Source organism: Chanos chanos, chromosome 6 (genome assembly GCF_902362185.1).
Source record: "Chanos chanos chromosome 6, fChaCha1.1, whole genome shotgun sequence".
NCBI lineage: Eukaryota > Metazoa > Chordata > Actinopteri > Gonorynchiformes > Chanidae > Chanos > Chanos chanos.
In genome coordinates this window covers 9910541-9930552 of record NC_044500.1, presented here as the reverse complement: position 1 = coordinate 9930552, position 20012 = coordinate 9910541, and the positions used below count along the sequence as shown (strand labels likewise).

At 43.0% G+C, this 20012-nt stretch overlaps 4 protein-coding genes and 5 non-coding genes across 9 annotated transcripts in view; 3 read left to right on the top strand and 6 right to left on the bottom strand.

Moving 5' to 3' along the window:
* Positions 1-428: 428 nt before the first annotated feature.
* Positions 429-2170, top strand: kcnj13 (potassium inwardly rectifying channel subfamily J member 13). The gene is made up of 2 exons (XM_030778614.1): positions 429-921; positions 1569-2170. Exons 1-2 carry the CDS (start codon positions 429-431, stop codon positions 2168-2170), a joined length of 1095 nt encoding a protein of 364 aa, XP_030634474.1.
* Positions 2171-5002: 2832 nt separating this feature from the next.
* Positions 5003-9785, bottom strand: efhd1 (EF-hand domain family, member D1). Its single transcript, XM_030778532.1, has 4 exons — positions 9459-9785; positions 6235-6382; positions 5379-5513; positions 5003-5137 (listed from the first exon to the last, which is right to left on the bottom strand). Exons 1-4 carry the CDS (start codon positions 9740-9742, stop codon positions 5003-5005), a joined length of 702 nt encoding a protein of 233 aa, XP_030634392.1. The 5' UTR covers positions 9743-9785.
* Positions 9786-10057: 272 nt separating this feature from the next.
* On the bottom strand, positions 10058-10129 carry trnag-ucc (transfer RNA glycine (anticodon UCC)). Its single transcript has one exon. It is a non-coding gene; the product is annotated as a tRNA-Gly (tRNA).
* A 466-nt stretch (positions 10130-10595) lies between these two features.
* trnap-agg (transfer RNA proline (anticodon AGG)) lies at positions 10596-10667 on the top strand. The gene has a single exon. It is a non-coding gene; the product is annotated as a tRNA-Pro (tRNA).
* A 481-nt stretch (positions 10668-11148) lies between these two features.
* On the bottom strand, positions 11149-11220 carry trnaw-cca (transfer RNA tryptophan (anticodon CCA)). The gene has a single exon. It is a non-coding gene; the product is annotated as a tRNA-Trp (tRNA).
* A 2350-nt stretch (positions 11221-13570) lies between these two features.
* Positions 13571-13642, top strand: trnap-ugg (transfer RNA proline (anticodon UGG)). Its single transcript has one exon. It is a non-coding gene; the product is annotated as a tRNA-Pro (tRNA).
* A 269-nt stretch (positions 13643-13911) lies between these two features.
* On the bottom strand, positions 13912-13985 carry trnai-aau (transfer RNA isoleucine (anticodon AAU)). The gene has a single exon. It is a non-coding gene; the product is annotated as a tRNA-Ile (tRNA).
* Positions 13986-14117: 132 nt separating this feature from the next.
* LOC115815016 (single-pass membrane and coiled-coil domain-containing protein 1-like) lies at positions 14118-15234 on the bottom strand. Its single transcript, XM_030777986.1, has 3 exons — positions 15227-15234; positions 14670-14819; positions 14118-14574 (listed from the first exon to the last, which is right to left on the bottom strand). Exons 1-3 carry the CDS (start codon positions 15232-15234, stop codon positions 14118-14120), a joined length of 615 nt encoding a protein of 204 aa, XP_030633846.1.
* Positions 15235-19219: 3985 nt separating this feature from the next.
* ngef (neuronal guanine nucleotide exchange factor) overlaps positions 19220-20012 on the bottom strand; it is an 18804-nt gene continuing 18011 nt past the window's right edge. Inside the window, exon 15 of the mRNA XM_030776091.1 lies at positions 19220-20012. This exon is cut by the window's right edge and continues 268 nt beyond it. The gene's annotated coding sequence lies outside the window, so the exon portion shown is untranslated.

Sequence of the window (20012 nt, the reverse complement as noted above, 5' to 3'; positions counted from 1 at the left end):
TTACCCTTGTCCCTCAGCACAAACTCTCTCTGTTCTTTAGATCAAAATAAAACAGGAAAACATGCTGTATCATAACTGTTTTTCATTCTTTATTTGACTGGTCTGCTGCTTGTCAGACGGTCTAATTGCTCCGTGTAGAGCAGATTGGTAGGGATTAAACACACATTCCTCCCCTTTATTCCACACACATACCCCACTGAGCACATCCTTAATTAAATCACCTGGCAACCACACCGGCACCGATCCACACACTCTACACATTACAGAAAAGAATGAAACATCTCTCTCTCTCTCTGTCTGTCTGTCTGTCTCTCTGAATCTATTTTCAGACTGCTTCTATTTTAAGGCTGCTCTCCGGAGCGGTTAAAAAAGTGTTTCTGTATCATTATCTTGTCATCTTTCCATAGATAAAAAGCATCATCGTCACCATGACTACGACCACGACCGGCGAATCTGGCCGAAAGTCCGCTTCCTCTCCGCTGGTGGCTAAGGCCCCGCGACAGCGTCTGGTTAGCAAAGAGGGCCGGTGTTTGATACGAGGACACACACCCGGCTACAAAGAGTCGTGGTCAAGAACAGTGCGTGACATGTGGGGCGCTTGGTTAGCGCTACGTTGGCGTTGGGTTGTGCTAGCGTTTTGTAGTTCGTTCCTACTTCACTGGCTGTTGTTCGCCGTGCTTTGGTACCTACTAGCACGCGCCAACGGAGATCTGGACGTGCCGGACCACGACTCACCACCCCCCGGTCACATTCTCTGTGTGAAACACGTAAACGGTTTCACGGCAGCGTTCTCGTTTGCCCTGGAGACGCAGTTAACGATCGGATACGGTACGATGTATCCAAACGCGGACTGTCCCACTGCCATAGCTCTCCTCGCTTTGCAGATGCTACTGGGGCTGATGTTGGAGGCTTTCATCACTGGTAAATCTCTAACCTCCCATCCATCAATGAACTACACTGATCACCGTTACTGATAAACACAGTAGTTTTCACCCTTTCGGTATTTCATAATCCCATAATATAATCTCATCTCTCTGGTCTCAATATTATTCCTCCCACAGTCAATACACTTTTATTGTCCTCATCAGATCACCGAACTCCACTACCTCACTCCTCATTATAAGTGAACACTACGTTCTTTCCCACTTTACAGAGGTGTGCTGACTCTCCCTCATAACAGAAAAGCAACTCAGTCTTCTTCTCTAAACACATTGTCAGTGCTCAAGAGATAATTGGCACACAGATACCAAAACAAGTGATGGTTACAGTACAGCTCAAGGTAAACTTAAGTGGTTTCTCAGAGGAACGGGCCAATGAAAACCTGGCACCGGTGAAGTTGGCAAACATATAATAAGTTTGGAAAGAGATAAAGTAGAATTTTTAGAGGAATGCTGTCAATCAGTAACTCGAGAGAATTTCCTAGAAGGATAAGCAATTATCACAACACTTTTCTTTCTCAGGGTACAAGTGCAGTCCTAGGGGACCTCAAGACTTCTCTTTTTAACCTCTCTCTCTCTCTCTCTCTCTCTCTCTCTCTCTCTCTCTCTCTCTCTCTCTCTCTCTCTCAGGTGCGTTTGTTGCTAAGTTCTCTCGTCCTCAGAAGCGCTGTGCGGGAATTCTGTTCAGCCCAAAGGCAGTGGTGTGTGAGGTCAACGGACAGCGTCGTCTCATGTTCCGTGTGTGTAACCAGCTGACTCGGCCGCTAGTGGACGTTTGTGTGAGCGCCGTCCTTTACGAGGAACGCGACGGCGAAGTGCTGCACCAGACCGCCATGGAGTTCAGCCTGGACGGTTTAGGGTCGCGACCCTGTCCTCTTTTCCTCTCCCCTCTGACATTTTATCACACGCTGACCCCATCCAGCCCCTTAAACCACGCACTGCCGCCGGCCAGCCAATCACATTTTGAGGTCGTGGTTTTTCTCTCCGCCTCCCAGGAAGGTACTGGTTCTGCCTATCACAAGAGGACGTCCTACCTGCCCGACGAGATCCAATACGGGCGCTGCTTCGTCACGGTGACAGCTCAGCTTGGCAAAGTGCAAAATCCAGAGAACGGACATTATTTTGACACGCAACCTTGCACGCTCACGCTCCACGGCACACACAGCGCCGACGCAGTGGATAAGGAGTGTGTGGTTCAGATCAACGGCGATGGTAGTGACAGGATGGATTAGTATATGGTTTCTGTGTGTGTGTGTGTTTGTGTGTGTGTGTTTGTGTGTGTGCGTGCGTGCGTGATTGTAAGTAATTTGTTCTATTCACCTGGAGGGGCATTCCACTACAAACCAACGAAAAACCTCCAAATCTCAATGGGAAAAACTATAGCTAGAACCATGCCACCAAAACAGCAAAGCGAAGCGCAGATTCTGATTGGTCCAGTTCCCTCAGTTGTCATTTTACTGCTACTGATACAGAGTCACTCTGAGGAATCCGGGGTTGTATTGACTGAGTATAGTAGTATGAGACAGTAGGCTGTAAAAAGGATTTTGAGGAGACAAAATACAGTTTCCAATCAAAAGTCAACCATACTTCTCTCTTCATATGGATATTAGAGGACTCGACGTCTGTTACTGCGAAATTGTATTAGACCTTCACAGATGAGGTCTTCAAAACAAGTATTGTATTTTATGAAGATTAGGTAAGGTGTATCTGAGGATTAGGCAGGTTTTGGCTGAAGAGCTGATAGATTTAGACGAAGACTGTAATTAAGTTTTCAAAGGTTTTTAAGGTTTCAAAGAAAATGAAGCGAAGAAAAGACACCGATGAGAAGATGCCTTAGCTCTAGTTTAGTTGCCTTAGCACTTATTGCCTGACTTTTTACAATGAAATAAGAATCGTCTCACTGTAATCAGCGCAACCGTATCTAAGTGCAATTGTTTTCACAAGAGATTAGCAATAACTAGAGAAAATATAATGATTTTATCAATAATAGCACTGTGAACTGTGAATCAAACACTGCTGATTTATTGATTGACTTTTTTTTTGTTGTTGTTGTTCAGATCCTATGTGTTGTATGATTCCTATAGATTTTTACACTTTGTATGCAATAGAGCAGTCATCAAGTAGCGAAGCTTGTAAGTGAATTTTGGTAATAGGAAAAAGCCCGCTGCTCTTGCACAGGTGAAAAAAAATTGTGATGTGTTTTTAACCTGTAAAAAATTTAAAGAATAAAATATGAAGTAAAAGCTGATGTGTAGAGACATTTGATCTTTTAGGGCAATTTAAACACTCTAAAACCTGCTCTGTACTTCACTGACAGATCTGAGCAAGTACACAGTATAATCACTACCATGTGATCATGTCTTCCTATGCGTTTCCACAGTAACGTGAGACGTTAGTTTTACTGATAGACTGTACAAAACGTTGAGTCTTTTAAGGCTGAGGATAGGGTTGCTTAGAAACAGCACAGGTGAGCGTCTTAAAAAAGATATATGTGTGTTGGGAGGGAAAAAAAAAGAAAAAAAAAGTACATGACAAAAGCCGTTCTGCCAAGCAACTGTCCTATTTCAATCCCTTTGTCAGTCTGCCATCTATTGTCAAGTCCCGGAACTACAAGGCACTCCGTCATACTCCAATGCGTCAAGCTGTTCAGACACTGACTCACTAAAATGACTCATTCTCAGCTTAATTACAGTAGAAAAACTCAACGACACCTGTAAAGTTTTCTTCGAAAAGAAGAACTCTGACTTTCTACCGTAGCTAAGATAAAATATTCAGTTATATGGCTGCATGTGCACTGAGGGATCCTATGTCAGCATAACCACATATACACACAGACAAACAAACACACACCACACACAGACATTAGGGAACCAAAGGCACCTTTGAAACAATTCTAAAAGGAAAAAAACAATATTTTAGGATTTCTTTCCCAAAAATACATTTAATTAATTTCATAGTCCATAGCTTTATGACACAGAACTGATAAACACCTCTTTGGTAGATTCATACTGTGTTCTCATATTTGCAATCAGATTTTAATCTAAAAATTTCTAGGTTTTTTTTTTCCTTTCTTTTTTTTCAATTCTGAGATAAATGACTCCATGATGAAAATGTTTGTGCTTATAGCTTCATGGGGTTCATTCAATATCCTGGGTGTTTTCATTCAATATTCAATGTTTCACTGTTTCTTCTGTGTATTTTGTGCGAACAAATTTAACATGACAACTTAAACAACTTTAATACAGAAACAAGCATAAAGAAACAAATAAAAATTAAATGAAAAAAAATTAAATTTAAATTTAAATAAAAACAAAATGATAAAAAAACCAAAATATGTTTACACACCTTAATTTTATACTGTATATTTTTACACTGATACCTTATCATTGGTCATAATTCATATTTGCTCCACTAAACCAAGATAATATATAGCAACATGTTGTGCTAACTTGCTGAACAAGTTGTGCTAAAATACTTTCTATAGAATGTGTTAAAAAATAATGTTATCTATATGTAAAACAAGCTCATCCTATCAAAACAATCGAAGTGTTGACATCACATTGCAAAAATAATGGTTATACTACATATTACTGTCAACATCATCAAAATACCTCAAATCTATTTAGCATTTAATATCACTTTATAACTGCGTCTGAGGGAAGGAGTGTATTGGCTGATGTTAAAGAATTCATGCGCTTTCACGTCCGCGTGTCCACGCGTTTTTGTGTGTGAGTGTGTGTGTGTGTGCGTGGGTGTGTCTGTGTGTGTGTTTGTGTGTGGGTGCAGCCGTGTGTTTGTGAGTGAGTGTGTGTGTGTGTGTGTGTGTGTGTGTGTGTGTGTGTGTGAGTGTATACGTGTGTTTGTGAGTGTGTGCGTGTGTGTGTGTGAGAGAGAGAGTGAATACGTGTGTTTGTGAGTGTGTGTGTGTGTGTGTGTGAGTGTGTGTGTGTGTGTGTGTGTGTTTGTGAGTGTGTGTGTGTGTGTGTGTGTGTGAGTGTGTGTGTGTGTGTGTGTGTGAGTGTGTGTGTGTGAGAGAGAGTGAATACGTGTGTGTGTGTGTGTGTTTAAGAACAGAACACAGACTGAAGCTCTTTGAAGGCGGCGCGACGTTGTTTTCTCTCCAGCTCCTGTCGCTTTCTCTCCTCCTGCTCCTCACGAATCTCCGCCTCAAATTTACTGCCCACAGACAGGGCCTGCACCTGCACCACACACGCACGCACGCACAGAGACACACAAATGAATAAACTATACTAATAAACTTATAATTAACACACACAGAGCTCTTTTACAACACATAACACATATGTATAACACAGACAAACACACACACACGCACACACAAAAACACGCACAGACACACACCCACACCCACACACAGACACAGACACACACACAGACACAGACACACACACACACACACACACACACACACACACACACCTTGGCCTCAAAGAAATCCCTTGCGCCGAGCACGCCCTGTGTGGACACATCGATCTCAGAGAGTCGAGCCAGCGCCATCAGACCACTCTCCTCCTGCAGCTCCCCAGCCGCAGCCCGCCGGAATATCAACAGGAACTGAGAGAGAGAGAGAGAGAGAGAGAAAGAGAGAGAGAGAGAGAAAGAAAGAGGTGTTAGGAAGCGGGCCAGCAGGGAAAAAATGAATTAGGGGGAGAAGCAGTGGTACACTGTAAACACCTCAGTGTAAGAGATTTGGGTTATTGGTTTGGTTCAGGTCAGGTATAATTTAGCTGTGATTTCACAAGGAGAACTAGAAGGTCACGAATCTGAGACCTTGTATCGAGTTTCTCTCTCATCCTTCTACAAACCCTGTGTGTGTCTCTGTGTGTGTGTGTGTGTGTGTGTGTGCGTGCGTGCGTGTGTGTGTGTGCATACGTGCGTGTGTGCGTGCGTGTGTGTGTGTGTGTGTGTGTGTGTGTGTGTGTGTGTGTGTGTGTGCACTCTCATGCATATGTAATCTTATCCATGTGGAATGCCGCTCCTGTTCACTAAGCAGGCAGACAGCAGACACACAACAGACATACTGTTGTCAGACACACAGTTGTACTTATCACCTGTCCGTGTGTGTGTGTGTGTGTGTTTGTCACTGGGTCAGTAAACCGTTACATACCTCTTTGATTGTATTTATATGTGTGTTTCAGAGTTATAACTGTCCTATAAATACTGTAAAGACAATGCATCAGGGACATATATCTAAATGCAAGAATTGAACCTTAAAAGATCTCACATTACACACACACACAGGCACACACACACACACACACACACACACACACACCTCTCTGAAGCTGAGTTTGCCGTCGTAGTCCTCGTCCACCTCTTTGATCATGTTTTTCAGGCCCAGGTGTGTCTGCGGAGCTCCCAGCTTTTCCATCATCAGCTTCAGCTCCATCAGATCAATGAAACCGTCTTTACCTGAGTCAAACCTACCATACGCCCACACAAACACAGGCAAAGCACATCAACATATCAACACATAAACCTTCAAAATAATAGACTTACATATACTCAAAAGAGTGTGACAAATCAAGTCGGTGAAACCATCTTTACATGAGTTATACCTGGACCAGACACACTCATGCGAGTAGACCCCCACACAAACACGTGCTCCTCTCTCTCACACACACACACACACACACACACACACACACACACACACACAGAGGGAGAGAGGAAGAGGGAGAAAAGACAGGAGAGTGATGTAGAGAGCAGCAGGAGATGGGAGAACCTAACAGAGAGAATATTTATAGACCCTCTCACACAGCTGTTAGCACTGCAAGAGAGACAGGCTAAAACCTAAGAGAGAGAGAGAGACTGTGTAAGTGTGTGTGTGTGAGAGAGAGAGAGAGAGAGAGAGTGAGTGAGTGAAAAGGGGGAATGGTGTGCACATGTGTGTGATTTCAAGAGAATGAAAGGAAGAGTATTTTTGGCAAGACAGCTCCACTCAAAAGGTGAAAACATTGCCCCCCCCCCCATCCCCACCCCACCCTCAAAGAAACACAGAGTTTTTATCAGGGCGTTTCATATCTTTACTCTGAATAGCTGTTCTAATCTCGTCTGTCCAGGAGCACCGCATTGTTTCTGTAAGGCCACTTACACACCCGCCAATCAAGCACCCAGACCAATCATCCAGCACAACAATATGTAAAACCACACCCACCAATAAGATTAGGAACCAGGGTGACAGCATTGACACCTTCTCCGATTTATCTGACAATAATACATAGCGAGAATGATAATTAGAATCACACACACACACACACACACCAGACTGTATTTTGCTCTAACATCCTTGAAGCATCTGGGAGTATGTTTTCAATTTAGCAAGTGACACACACCTCCTCAGGGACAGCTGGGAGAACTGCTGACCAAAACACCAACTGCACTAAACAACTGACTCTAGAGTTAATTAACTAAAACACACACTTGCTGTCTTCTGCGCACACACACACCCTAACATATGTGGTGGGGTGTGGAAGTGCACGCATGAGTGTGTGTGTGTGTGTGTGTTGAGATTCTTTTTGTCCTCTGGTTTCCTGCTGTGGTATTTATAGATGCTATGGCTTTGGGCACAGACTGCAATAAGGACTCAGATTCAGAGCACTACTCTATCTCTAGGCTGAGACCTTACTACTTACTGATCTCAGATCAGCTGTCAACAACACAGGCCATGTGTAAGTATGAAGACATAAAAACATAGAGCAAACTGTTGGTCAGTGACTGGATACAGTTCAGATATTGACAAACACAATGTTACCTGCCATTTTTGTAAATGAAAAGAGGGAGAAAGAGAGAAAGAGAGGACTATGGAGAGAGAGAGAGAGAGAGAGAGAGAGAGAGAGAGAGAGAGAGAGAGAGAGGGAGAGAGAGAGGGAGAGGAGGAGAGAGAGAGAGAGTTAGCATGCCTTCCCTGCCCTTTGCGTTCCTACAACATTCCAGGTCAATGCTTCCTCCCTAAACCCAGCCCTGGCACTACCACAGAGGCGAATGGTCTTAAACCATCTCTCTCTCTCTCTCTCTCTCTCTCACACATACACAACCCAACACCCAACAGCAGTCAACATGAGAAAAAACCCATTCACATACACTTAGAGCCAGAGAATGGAGACATTGAGAAACAGAGACATGACAATATAGGAACTCATGGAACTAAAGAGGACCAGAGGGACATGGAATCTAGGACAATGTGTGTGTGTGTGTGTGTGTGTGTGAGACAGAGAGGGAGAGAGAGCGGGGGAGAGGTCACAACGTACAATTGATTTTTGTAAATGAGGAGTTTTTTTGTAAATTCAGAGGAAGATATAATCAATTTAAAGGTGAATTGTTCTTGTAAATTATGAGTATATGAGTATTTGCATGTATCCGAGCCATTGTGTGAGTACCTCTGAGTCAGACAAACAGAGAAGGAGTGTGTGTGTGTGTGTGTGAGTGTGTGTGTGTACTATTAAACGAGCTAATATCTTATTCTAATGATTTTGACCCATTTTCCACGGAGTTATCTGTGTCATCATCTTCCTGCTTCCTGCCTAAGCAAAACTGGGATAAAACCTGTGCCAAACTGGGCCAAACAAACTGAGCTAAACTGGGCCAAACACACTGTGTCCAGATAGAAAAACACAAATGTTCTGCATATGCGTCAGAGGAAGCTGCTGGTTACCACTTGAGATAAATACAGAATAACTCAGTGGTATAACAGAACCGCTACAGGGGTCACCTCTCTCTCTCTCTCTCTCTCTCTTTCTCCCTATCTCTCTCTCGATCCCTCTCGTACCCACATACACATGCACAAAGATGGTATTGTTGCTGGTAGAGGGTGTCTCTGGGGACGGCGAGTTTGAGAAAGAGGACCCTGGTCCTGGTATAATGCAAAGGAAAACAGGACAATGAGTGCCCAGTTAGATTGCCCGAGAGCAAAACATTATTTTGGCCCGATACACACAATGGATGTCGGGGGTGGAGGAGGGGGGGGGGGGGAGAGAGAGAGAGGGAGAGAGAGAGAAAGAGAGAGAGGGAGATGCTAACTCATCGGTCAGTTTGAGAGGGAACAGTGAGTCCACTGCGACAAAGAGCTATTCGTCAGTGATGGCATTAACATACAGTGCCACATTACAAGTCATGTGAGTACGATCAAGACGTTTATGATAAGATCTGTTTGCACTGTCGGACAATATCTGGAAAGGAGAAAACTTAGAATAGTGGAGATACGAACAGTGTTAAACAAAACAAAACAACACAAAAGCGTACAGTTACACGATTGCAATTATAGATCTTAAAAAACAAACAAACAAACAAACAAACAAACAGAAAAACAGTCATAACATCACACTGTACACAAATACTCCACTTAAACATACCAAAATAATGACTTTACTATTCACCATAATTAATAAGGATAACCATGAACATTATCATTTAATATTAGTAATACTAATAGACAGTACATGAAGTCTGAAGTGGCAGAGTTTTTTTTTTTTAACCAGAGTTGTATTATTCAAATCTTACCTTTTAAACATCTTCTCCATATCTTTGATCTGTTTACGGGAGAATTCTTTGAACTCGGTATAAGGGTTGAAAACCTTCGTCTGCACTGGCTTCGCTGTGCCCTCATGAATGTCCAGCCTGCGGTTCAATTTCGCCGTGAGTTCCGATGTGGCGTCACCGTTAACAACGGTTGCTTTCTCCCGCGGTTCCTCGGCTGTTTTATTCGCCGGTAATACTGATTCACTGGATTCGCACTGAACGTCCAGTCTGCGCTGGAGCTTTCTTGCTAGTTCCTCCGATGCCATTGCGCGCACACAGCTCGGTCAGTGATCAGATTGATGTTGTCTCCTCTCGCGCTTTCTGTGCTGCACGCACTGCTCAAACTGGCGATCATCTGTTCCCGATCGCTCGTGGTTTCTCACTCCTTCAGGGAGTATATAGAGGGGCGGGGCTGCGGATCACAGCATTTCAAAGCCTGCACCCTCTTATCAAAAGGACCCCGAAAACGCATCAGTTTCGATTGCATTCCGGGAGAGGATAAAACCTGTCTAAACCGGAATTCATCGGCCCATTCACTTTTTACGTTGTATTGATCCTTTGATGGAGAGAAAAAGGAGAATTGCGTTGGCCGGGAATCGAACCCGGGTCAACTGCTTGGAAGGCAGCTATGCTAACCACTATACCACCAACGCGTACGAACACCGTTTTCGGAAGTCGTACTAATTCTTTCATTGCAATATCGTACGTCCCGACATTGCTAATTTATCGTGTGACTGACACAAGCAAATTCCGCAAATAAATTATTCATTTCAGCTGCGTGCCTCACGTTGCAGCTATAGGCCAAATCTATCACACCACAGAGAGGGTTTTGCAAAGACGTAAACATCAAGTTTTAAAACCCTTTTGAAGCCCTTAAACTGAAGCAGGTAGCTCGTGGAGATGAATAACAACCAAAATTACTTCAATAATATTTCAAGACATTCTTGATTTTCTTGATGCCTGAGTTTCTTGGCACTGACAACGGACTTTCAATGTACACTGCAAGGTGCTTCTTTTCTTTCTTTTGGTTAATTCTAAAGCGTAAAGTACAAAAAAACAGCGGTCCAACTGTGCTGATGTGGATTCAACTTAAAGACAGGACTTCCCCTCACAGCGCGTGGCTCGTTGGTCTAGGGGTATGATTCTCGCTTAGGGTGCGAGAGGTCCCGGGTTCAAATCCCGGACGAGCCCTACTTTTTTCATTTCGATGTTTAAATATCCTTTAGTCTCGATGGGTGCGAGGCGTGAAGACTTAACTGAACAATATCAACAGGACACGATGAAGATAGTGTTTGACTGGAGTGGCACGATTTCCTCTAACAACGGGCTGATTTCACCTCATATTTTTAGCACAGAGAATAAAAGCATTCATACAGTCGACCGCCGGTAACTGTTCTTTGTGTTCAGATGTGCCCTGTGTAGGGGAGGTGATGTGACACCATGTTCTTTAACCTGCTGTATTGTTTTACAGCATCATTTTATCTGCAAGGTGCTTAGACCACTGCTTACAAACAGTTGCTCTGACATTGTCTAGATAACACATATTTGTGCCCAGGGAATGAATGTTCTTAAATTTACTTGATTAATAAATTACACTGTGCTAACACTTGGGATACGTGCGCACTGCAATGCACTAATGCCCAACAAAGTGTACTAGAGTGGTGAAAAGGTATGACCCCGACGTGATTTGAACACGCAACCTTCTGATCTGGAGTCAGACGCGCTACCGTTGCGCCACGAGGTCCCGCTGGAAGCATAGGTGTCCATATTTATTTAATGGTAGTACAGTAAGTGCAACAAGTAACCTTACTGTTTCTGATGTAGCGGTATTTTTGCGTATTTTGAACTTTTGCGTATACTTTATTCAAATCGCATAATTCGAGAGGGTTATCTGCGCTTCACTAGTCATACGTCATTCTTCACTGTCTTCAATCATTCATATATCCAGCTGAACACGCAGAATGATCCAAATCTTGTGCAAAAACTCCGGTAGTGTTACGTTTGGCTATAACGTTCAGTGTCCGGCTGCACAGACACTCAAGTGAGACTGGGCTCTTTACAAAATGATCCCTACAATGCCACTAAATGTCAGTATTGAGAAAAAAATTAACGCACAACGATTGGTAATGTGGACAAACTACGACGACAGTAACATTGTAACATTACTACGATTTAAAGCGGTATCACTGCTCATGGCAAATGCGGTCGCAAAACTACTGTGCGTTGTGTTCTTGCTGGATACATTTTTACTAAACACATAATTTAAAACCGAAAGTAATTCAGAACACTTGAACGATTTGATATCATAGGATACCGAATGACCGCAACTAAAGAACATTGTTTGAGTTGCGGGGGTCGATGGGGCATGTGTATAATTCAAAAGGTTGCCGATAAACCTAGGACATATTTTTGCGGCTCCTCTTGTACAGCCTTTCTATATGGTTACAACCGTCACCATTGGATGAAATGGAGGATAGCTTAATGTGGGATAGTGAGAGAGGCAGGTGGGGCAAGAGAACAGCAGAAAATAGTGAGAGATACAACCACCTTCACGCAATGAATGGCTTACATGTCTTTATAATTACACGCTGTCTTTCTACAGGCATTCCAATTGTTGCAACAGCCACGTCCAGGTTCAAATTATGTAGGCTCATGTTAACCTAATGTTGTGTGTGTGTGCGTGTGCATCATCATCATTGTCTGCCGCTTTTCTGGGACCGAGTCGCGGTGACAGGAGGTTGAGGAAGGTAGCCCAGGCATCCCTTTCCCCGGCTATATCCACCAGCTCCTCCTGGAAGATCCCAAGGCGTTGCCAGGCCAGTCGAGATATATAATTCTCCCAACGTGTCCTGGGTTTGCCCCAGGGTCTCCTCCCAGTTGATCGTGCCCAGAACACCTCCACAGGGAGGTGCCCTGGGGGCATCCTGACTAGGTGCCCGATCCACTTCAACTGGCTCCGTTCAATGCGGAGGAGCAGCGGCTCTACCTGTGTCTGAGCTACTCACCCTATTTAACCTGACGTTGGGCTGTTTTATTCCTGTAGAATAATTCCTGCGCATTGACTAGAAGGAGTCTAACTGAAAGTTTATATTTTGGCATTGAGTTTATTTATTTTTGCGTAAAGTAGACCAGTTAAGGCTCCCTACTGAAAAAATGACTGAATGAGTTCAAAAATATGTACAATTTTTAAACTTTAAGCGGCCGTTTTATAAGTGGTACCATGCCCTCCGAGGTAGCCCGTATAAAATCGAAGGACTCTAAACTTAATCTTTATCTCCGCCTTATCCATTATTTCCCTATTTCGTGACACCTCTTTGGGCATTATTGCTTACGTATCAACACTGCCAGTGTCATACCGTATTTTGGAGTACAGAGTGTGTGGTACAATTTCGAGAGGTATTTACTCATTGCTTAAATGTAATCTGGATCGGGTTTCATCAACGAGTTTGTCATAGCCTAACAAAATTTTAATATTTGAAATGGAGATTTTCAAAACTCCCAAGCTATAGTTTTCAGGGTCAGAAGCCCCCCCCCCCCCCCCCCCCCCCCCAAAAAAAAATAAGATATTGGTGTGTGGATATCTGGTAGTAATTGCACGTGATGGCAGCTTGCACAATTATGTATCGGGAAAGGTAAGTCAAGCAAGTCGAACTTTCCCTTAGTGATTTAGCCAAGTAATTTAACCCTTTTGACGGTTAGATTTGTTTCTTTGAATGTTCAACACAGCGAGAACGGTTAATGGCATCATTCCTGGCTGCTTCTGAATTCGTTTTTGGGGGGTTTAGGGGAACTTAGTGTCTTTGTTGAGGAGCAATAAAACGACCAGTACTAAGGATTGTTGGTGTCGCCGAACTGTTAGGCAAGGGGTGCAATTAGACCCTGTAGTCCCATGACAGGAATAGTCATAAATCCGATTCATGTTATGCAGAGAAAGGAAAAAATCCGGTCATGGACGTTAATATTCCCATGTAAAGATAATATGTACGAATTGCGCACACAATTTTAACCACATTTATAGCGAAAATTTCATGTGAACCAGGAGAGGAGAAGTTTGCGGAACCTTTCTATAGGCAGTGGTTCACACGGTTGTATGTGGCTCGTTGGTCTAGGGGTATGATTCTCGCTTTGGGTGCGAGAGGTCCCGGGTTCAAATCCCGGACGAGCCCTGCTTTTTCATTTTGATGTTTAGATGTCCTTCGACAGACGCTAGACGTGAAGACAGAACCGAACAATATCAACAGGTTACGGTTACAGGTTACGGTTAAGCAAGGGCTTGCTTATTTGCTTGCTTGCTTTCTGAAATCGATTTCACAACATCGAGTTTTTAGTCGGACACACACTTACTTACCATACATAAGGGAAAGAAGGACAGGACGATCGACGTGGCACCATTAAAAATGAATGATGGAAACGGCTGAACAGTGGCAAAACACACTGGCCCGTACGGGGATCGAACCCGCGACCTTGGCGTTATTAGCACCACGCTCTAACCAACTGAGCTAACCGGCCATGCCGCAAAGTCCGAAACCATGCTATATATTGTATACTATATTGCAACTGGAACGTTTGCCATTTTCGTGGAGCAACCTGAGTGTTGACATAACCATTATCTCAGATATAATAACACTGCATTTTCTGTCTTTATTCAGTTGTTGGATTGGATTTAGAAAGCAGGAGTTGTATGGAGGTTGCTGGTTTTTGTATCTCTTTCTGTGGAGCTCTTTTACCTTCCGCAAGCTGCACAGCTCTCAGCAAACTTGCCCTCAATGAAGGGTCCAGCACAACACGATGGATCAACATCTGAACGTCTGCCTTTGGCACTACTGTTGCCACGTCACGTCGAAATTCGCAGCTGTGACCATGAACAACATAGAAAGTACAGAGCACGGAAACATCTTCCTCATTCAGGCCCACGTCTGTCAACGCTCGTTGCCATGCCAACTCTACTCTCCGATTCCTCCCTCGCCGGCGCAACACTGATGCCAAAGTGGGCATACCAGAAGCAAGTTCTGGAACCTTCTCCAGCACGCAGGTATGGCAGCACTTAAGGGCATCGACCACATACCCAAACAATAGCTGGGACTCCTGAGTTGACAGACTGAGACGAGATGGCATTGAATGAAAGCTTACAAAAAAACAGCACGATGGCCATATGATTTTTTTGTTTGTTTGTTTGTTTCTATCTCTGCTCACCTTTGACTCAGTAGAAAAGCCCACACCTTGTCTTGTCGATCCTGCTGACCGAGTAGCTGTTTATGGCGGTCTAACTTCTCGGTTAGTGCCTGAGCCGCCTTATCCAACTCTTCAAACCGCTCACCGATCAGTCCCAGCCTTCTCTCTAACCTGACAGAACATTAACACAGCATTTCAACAATTTAACGTTTGGTCCAAATGAACACAAAATCGGTAACAGAACAAGACAAACAGAAAATCAATATCAATCAATCAGTCAATCAATCAATCAGTCAATCAATATCAATATCTCAACAACCCAGTATCAGCTCTAACCTAACATAATGTCAATACAACCACCAAACAGGCCAGCCTCAGGTCCAGTCTTAACACATTGGTGCAACAATAGAACATTTCAACAACCAGTGTCTGCACGTGGTCAACAGAATATTCATTTTGTCAGGTTGGACCAGAGGCAGAAGAACAAGATGTAACCAAGATGTACTGATGTCCAGCACTGGTTTACAGTATAACAGTTAATGCACAGAATGTTAACGGTTATGTTTAGACCGACTCACGTGGTCATGATTTTAGGCTGTTGTGTTCACTGTTACAGTGTGTTTGTTATGACGGTGCATTGTTGATTGGTTCAGGAGAGGGTGGGATAATTTATGGTTTAGATAGTGTATAGTGTATCCATTTTAGTTCCATTATGTTTTTAATGCCAAGATTAGCTTGTATCTATTGAGATATTATATTGATTTACAATGCATCACATTCATGGTGTGGAATTGTATTAAAGGATAGCAGCGATTGTTTGTGTCCTTTGCACAAAAAAACCTTTTTTTTTCAGTTTAGAGTTTTGCCTTAGAGCTCGCTGTTTAACATAACATAATTGATATGTATTTGAGTGTTATCTGGATAATAATTTCTGAGTGGCTTTATAATTATTTCAAAATTGAAAATATATTTTGTAATGGATTTTCTTCTACCTTTTACCACTTAATTGTGCCTACAGGAGTACAGTCCACTCTGACATGTCAAGCCAACCCTAACAAAACCTGTCTGCGATTTCAACCCAGCTAAACAAAACTGATCCCAGCGGGTCTAGACAGTCCTTCTCTGAGCACACACAGCAGAGCCAAAGACAAACAATTTCAGACCCAAAAACAAACAAACAAAAAAAAACACCTCATTGAAGTTTGTTTGGAACACTGTCATCCCTAAACCAATAGCAGAACTCCAGCAGACATGACCAACAAGAATTTCATACCTTAAAACCTCTAGATTTTAGAACTGTAGAGGTAACTGTCTTTGACGTTTTGACTTTTTATAACATCTACAATGCCATAACAAGCCCCCCCCCCCCTCCCCGCCCCCCCCAAAAAAAAACAAAAAAGGAAAAACAGTGACTGGAATCTTTAACACTGTATTCATTCTGGTTGATCTTTTTTTCTGTAAGACTGTGAAGGAGTCGTTCACCTGTTCAGCGTACGGGAAAATCCTTTCAAAGCGGAATCCTCTGACGTCATCTCAACACCGAATAATCTGTAGAAAACGCTCAGGGAACCTTCGCAGGGAAATCCCTGTCAGTAGCCTTTTGCACACAAACACACACACACAGACACACACACACACAGGCACACACACACACACACACACACACACACACACACACACACAGGCACACACACACACACACACACAGGCACACACACATACACACACACACACACACACACACACACGGGTACACTCCTACAGCTTTGAGTACTCTGTCATGGGCATTGGGTGAGTGAGTGAGTAAGTGAAGGCTATTTTAGACAACACTGAAAATAGAACAGAAATAGGAGCCCCTGCTGACCTGCTAAAGTGATGGAGCATTTCAGGCCTCTAAGATCACATAGACACAGCACGGACCAAGTTTGTGTGAGTGTATGTATCTTGTGTCTTGGATGAGAAAACGATTTTTTCCCCCTTCTCTGTCTCTGTTATGAAGGCCTAAATATCAGAGACCGAATGGACGAGAGTGAATGAAAGAGTTTTATAGCGGTTAGCTACATAGCAATCCAGTTATATCTAACGGCTGGGCCTTGATGATTCCTTTGAATTGTTGAAGTCCTTTTTACTAAAGCTGTGCCGTTATTCTCTGCTCTGTCACGCAAAGCAATGATTCTGAACTAAACGTTGTGAAAGAGACACATGTCAGGGGAAGAGAAGAAATCACAGAGTTGTACAAACTGACCCAGAAAACCGCTGAAAGAGGAAACGCAGAGTGCCTGAAGTCAACCAAACTCAGCGGACAGAGGATGTGGAACTGCTTTCCCAGATAGTGATTGTAACTAAAACTGGTTTTAAATCGAATTCGGACGGACAAAATCTCACGACGAGAATTCCAAATAAGAAAAACGTGAAAAAAGAGGACGACTGTTTTTCAGATGAAAAACTGGAATGTTCTAACGGGTAGAAATGGTGAGATGATCAAGCTGGTAGTAAGAGCTGCAAGAAGAGAGGACATGGGAAAATAGTTAGTTTGTGTTTGAGACATGCAGAAGTGGCCAGACTGGCTAGAGTTGCATGTTTCAACACTTGGAGCCTGTTCTTATTACCGTGGTTTGTTTTCCGGGATTAATGCCATGTAGGGGTTTGTTACACCTTGTTTCCAATGAATATATAATACACTTATAAATAAATAAAGACATCCTTTTGTCATAATTTTGTCTGATGCCATATGCTGGGTACCCAAAGTTGCATAACTTGCACTTGCAGTTAACTATTCTGAACACTAGGTGGTAGTAGAGTTTCATCATCAACCTCAATAAGTCAGATGAGTCGATCTTGCATAAACGCAGTGTAAGCCAAAACACAGAGGGGCATTGTCCACCCTAGCATTCATTTGTGCCTGCTGATTTACTCCTTCACTCAAGAGCAAAGAGTTGGTTTGAAAGCCAGGAAAGATTTGTGTGTTGGCTTTGACCAAATGAAAAAAGACAAAATTCAAATCGTCTGTGCTTAAAGTGGCATGAAAAAAACAGTTTCTGTTTTCCTAATCAGCAAAGTTATCTCTTGTTACCCTCAAAGAGAACAAAACTGTGATACATATTAGCAACTCAGCCCTCTGCTTGCGTATAAGTAAAAATCAGTCAAATTTTACATCAAACAAAACAATAAAGTTGTTCACAGTGGGGACCACGGCATTTGCAAAACATGGAAGTGGTGTGTGTTTCTGTAAACGTATGCCTCCGAGGTGTGAGAAAAGAAAAACTTTATTTGTCACACACACACTGAGCAGTGAAACACAGCCTCTGCGTTTAACCCATCCTAACACCAGTGAGCACACACACACACACACACTAGAGCGGTGAACACACAGCATGAGCCAGGAGCAGTGGGCAGCCGCTGGGGTCTAACCTCCAGGTCTTTTTGCCAGTGCCTTGGTCAAAGTCACTGACAGGGGTACCAATCCAAGCATACATGTCTTTGTGGTGGGAGGAAACCGGTGCACCCGGAGGAAACCCACGCAAACGCAGGGAGAACATGCACACTCCATGCAGAAAGGACCTGGGACGGCCGGGATTCGAATCCAGGGGCCCTTCTTGCTGCAAGGCAACGGCGCTAACCACCGACTCACTATGAAGACAGTCAGTCCTGTGCCTGGAAGAGAAATAGTGAGGCTAATGATGGAGGGATTAAAGCGCGAGGAAAAAAAAGTGGGAACAAGCGGAAGAAAGATGGAAAAATGGAAAGGTGACGCTTTCAAACACGCCAGTGGGATAACGGAACACTGTGGTGCCGAATGAAATTCTGACTTGTTTTGTGCTTTTTACAGTCACAGTTTAGCAACTATGTCATTTTGTGATTCTATACTATGTTACAGGAGGAAATAGATGAAACATTTAGTAGGGTGCTAATTTATCTGTAGCACTACGGGGTAATAAAGATGTATGATTTAGTCAGGCCTGGTATGATAAGTTTGATGTTGATACGTTGTGTTAACCTTGGTGAAATAGGCAATCTCTTTTTGCTGTCTGCACAAAAAATCTGTCTCGATGCAGGAAGAAAAAAAAAAAAAGCATGTTTATTTTAATGTCTGAGATTGATTTTTTTTATTATTAACAATAAATTATCTTTTACAAAATGAAATGGGACAATTATTGGGCAATTACAATTTTATAACACATATAATATTACATGTTTTTGAATATGTACAGGAACACACACACACACACACACACACATAAAGACACACACACACACACAAACACAAACACACATTAAGATCATTTTGGTCTTGTGTTCCATTCTAACAATGGGGTGTCAGTACATTCTGTTTGGGAACCCAAAGTGCCTTAATGCCAGACTGGTTATGCAGGATTACTCTCCCACTGACAGAGAGTTAATCCATTGTGTGTGTGTGTGTGTGTGTGTGTATGTGTGCGTGTGCGTGTGTGTGCATGTTATGTTTGTGGGTGTGTGTGTGCGCGAGTGTGTGTGTGAGTGCATGTTATGTTTGTGGGCGTGTGTGTGTGTGTGTGTGAGCGTGTTCGTGCGTGTGTGTGTGTTCATGTTATGTTTGTGGGCGTGTGTTCGTCTGTGTGTGTGTGTGTGTGTGTGTGTGTGTGCTCTTAAACACAAGACAGCTGCATGTGCAAAATGTGCAATGTCTCAGTGCTCCTCTCCTTCACGTCTCTTTTCACTTGATTCAGTCTCCACATTCAATAAAAACAACACTCGGCAACATTCAAGTTCAATTTCCAATCCAGTGATTTCATCAGATTTGTCTGTTTTCATTTCTTTGTTGTTTTTGTTCATTTGTTTGTTTGTTTGTGTCTGTTGTTCCTCAGAGTAACAGGAGGGGGGGCTAGCCTGTATGATGAGGTGTATCCTCCTAATTAATGCGATTTGAACTTCAAAAAAATAACTCTTCAGAATCACTGAGGTGTGGCTGACAAACACTTCTTCTGAAAATCTCAGTGGAAATGCTGACATCTTTAAAACATCCCATCTCTCTTCTCCACTACTCCTTTTCTTTCTTTTACTTTTTCACCTTGTTGTCTTCCTTTACATCTCTGGAGTTTTACCCCACAAGCAGAGTGGTTTCCAGTATGAGGACTAAACTGGTGAATTTCTTCATGCTAATAAAGTCAATGAAAAAAATGGAATGTAAAAGATTGACTGGAGCACAAGTGCTGGAAATACAAAAGACCTCACGTGACCCCACCCCTTTTGTGACCCCACCCCTTTTGCGACCCCACCGACATCCATTCATAAGTACCTGAGACAGATTCATGGAAAAACAACATCAATGGTTTCATCCAATAGTATTGCACGTTTGGATCGTAGTGACCGTCCGGTTGGTCAAAA

Excerpts from the sequence above, each read along its gene's own strand:
- kcnj13 (XM_030778614.1), top strand. The coding sequence starts at position 429 with ATGACTACGACCACGACCGGCGAATCTGGCCGAAAGTCCGCTTCCTCT. Across the intron at positions 922-1,568 it reads GTTGGAGGCTTTCATCACTG|GTGCGTTTGTTGCTAAGTTC; the intron begins GTAAATCTCTAA and ends TCTCTCTCTCAG.
- efhd1 (XM_030778532.1), bottom strand. The coding sequence starts at position 9,742 with ATGGCATCGGAGGAACTAGCAAGAAAGCTCCAGCGCAGACTGGACGTT. Across the intron at positions 6,383-9,458 it reads ATGGAGAAGATGTTTAAAAG|GTTTGACTCAGGTAAAGACG; the intron begins GTAAGATTTGAA and ends GGCGTATGGTAG. Across the intron at positions 5,138-5,378 it reads GGGATTTCTTTGAGGCCAAG|GTGCAGGCCCTGTCTGTGGG; the intron begins GTGTGTGTGTGT and ends TGTGTGGTGCAG.
- LOC115815016 (XM_030777986.1), bottom strand. Across the intron at positions 14,575-14,669 it reads GCTTTTCTACTGAGTCAAAG|TCTGTCAACTCAGGAGTCCC; the intron begins GTGAGCAGAGAT and ends ATCTCGTCTCAG.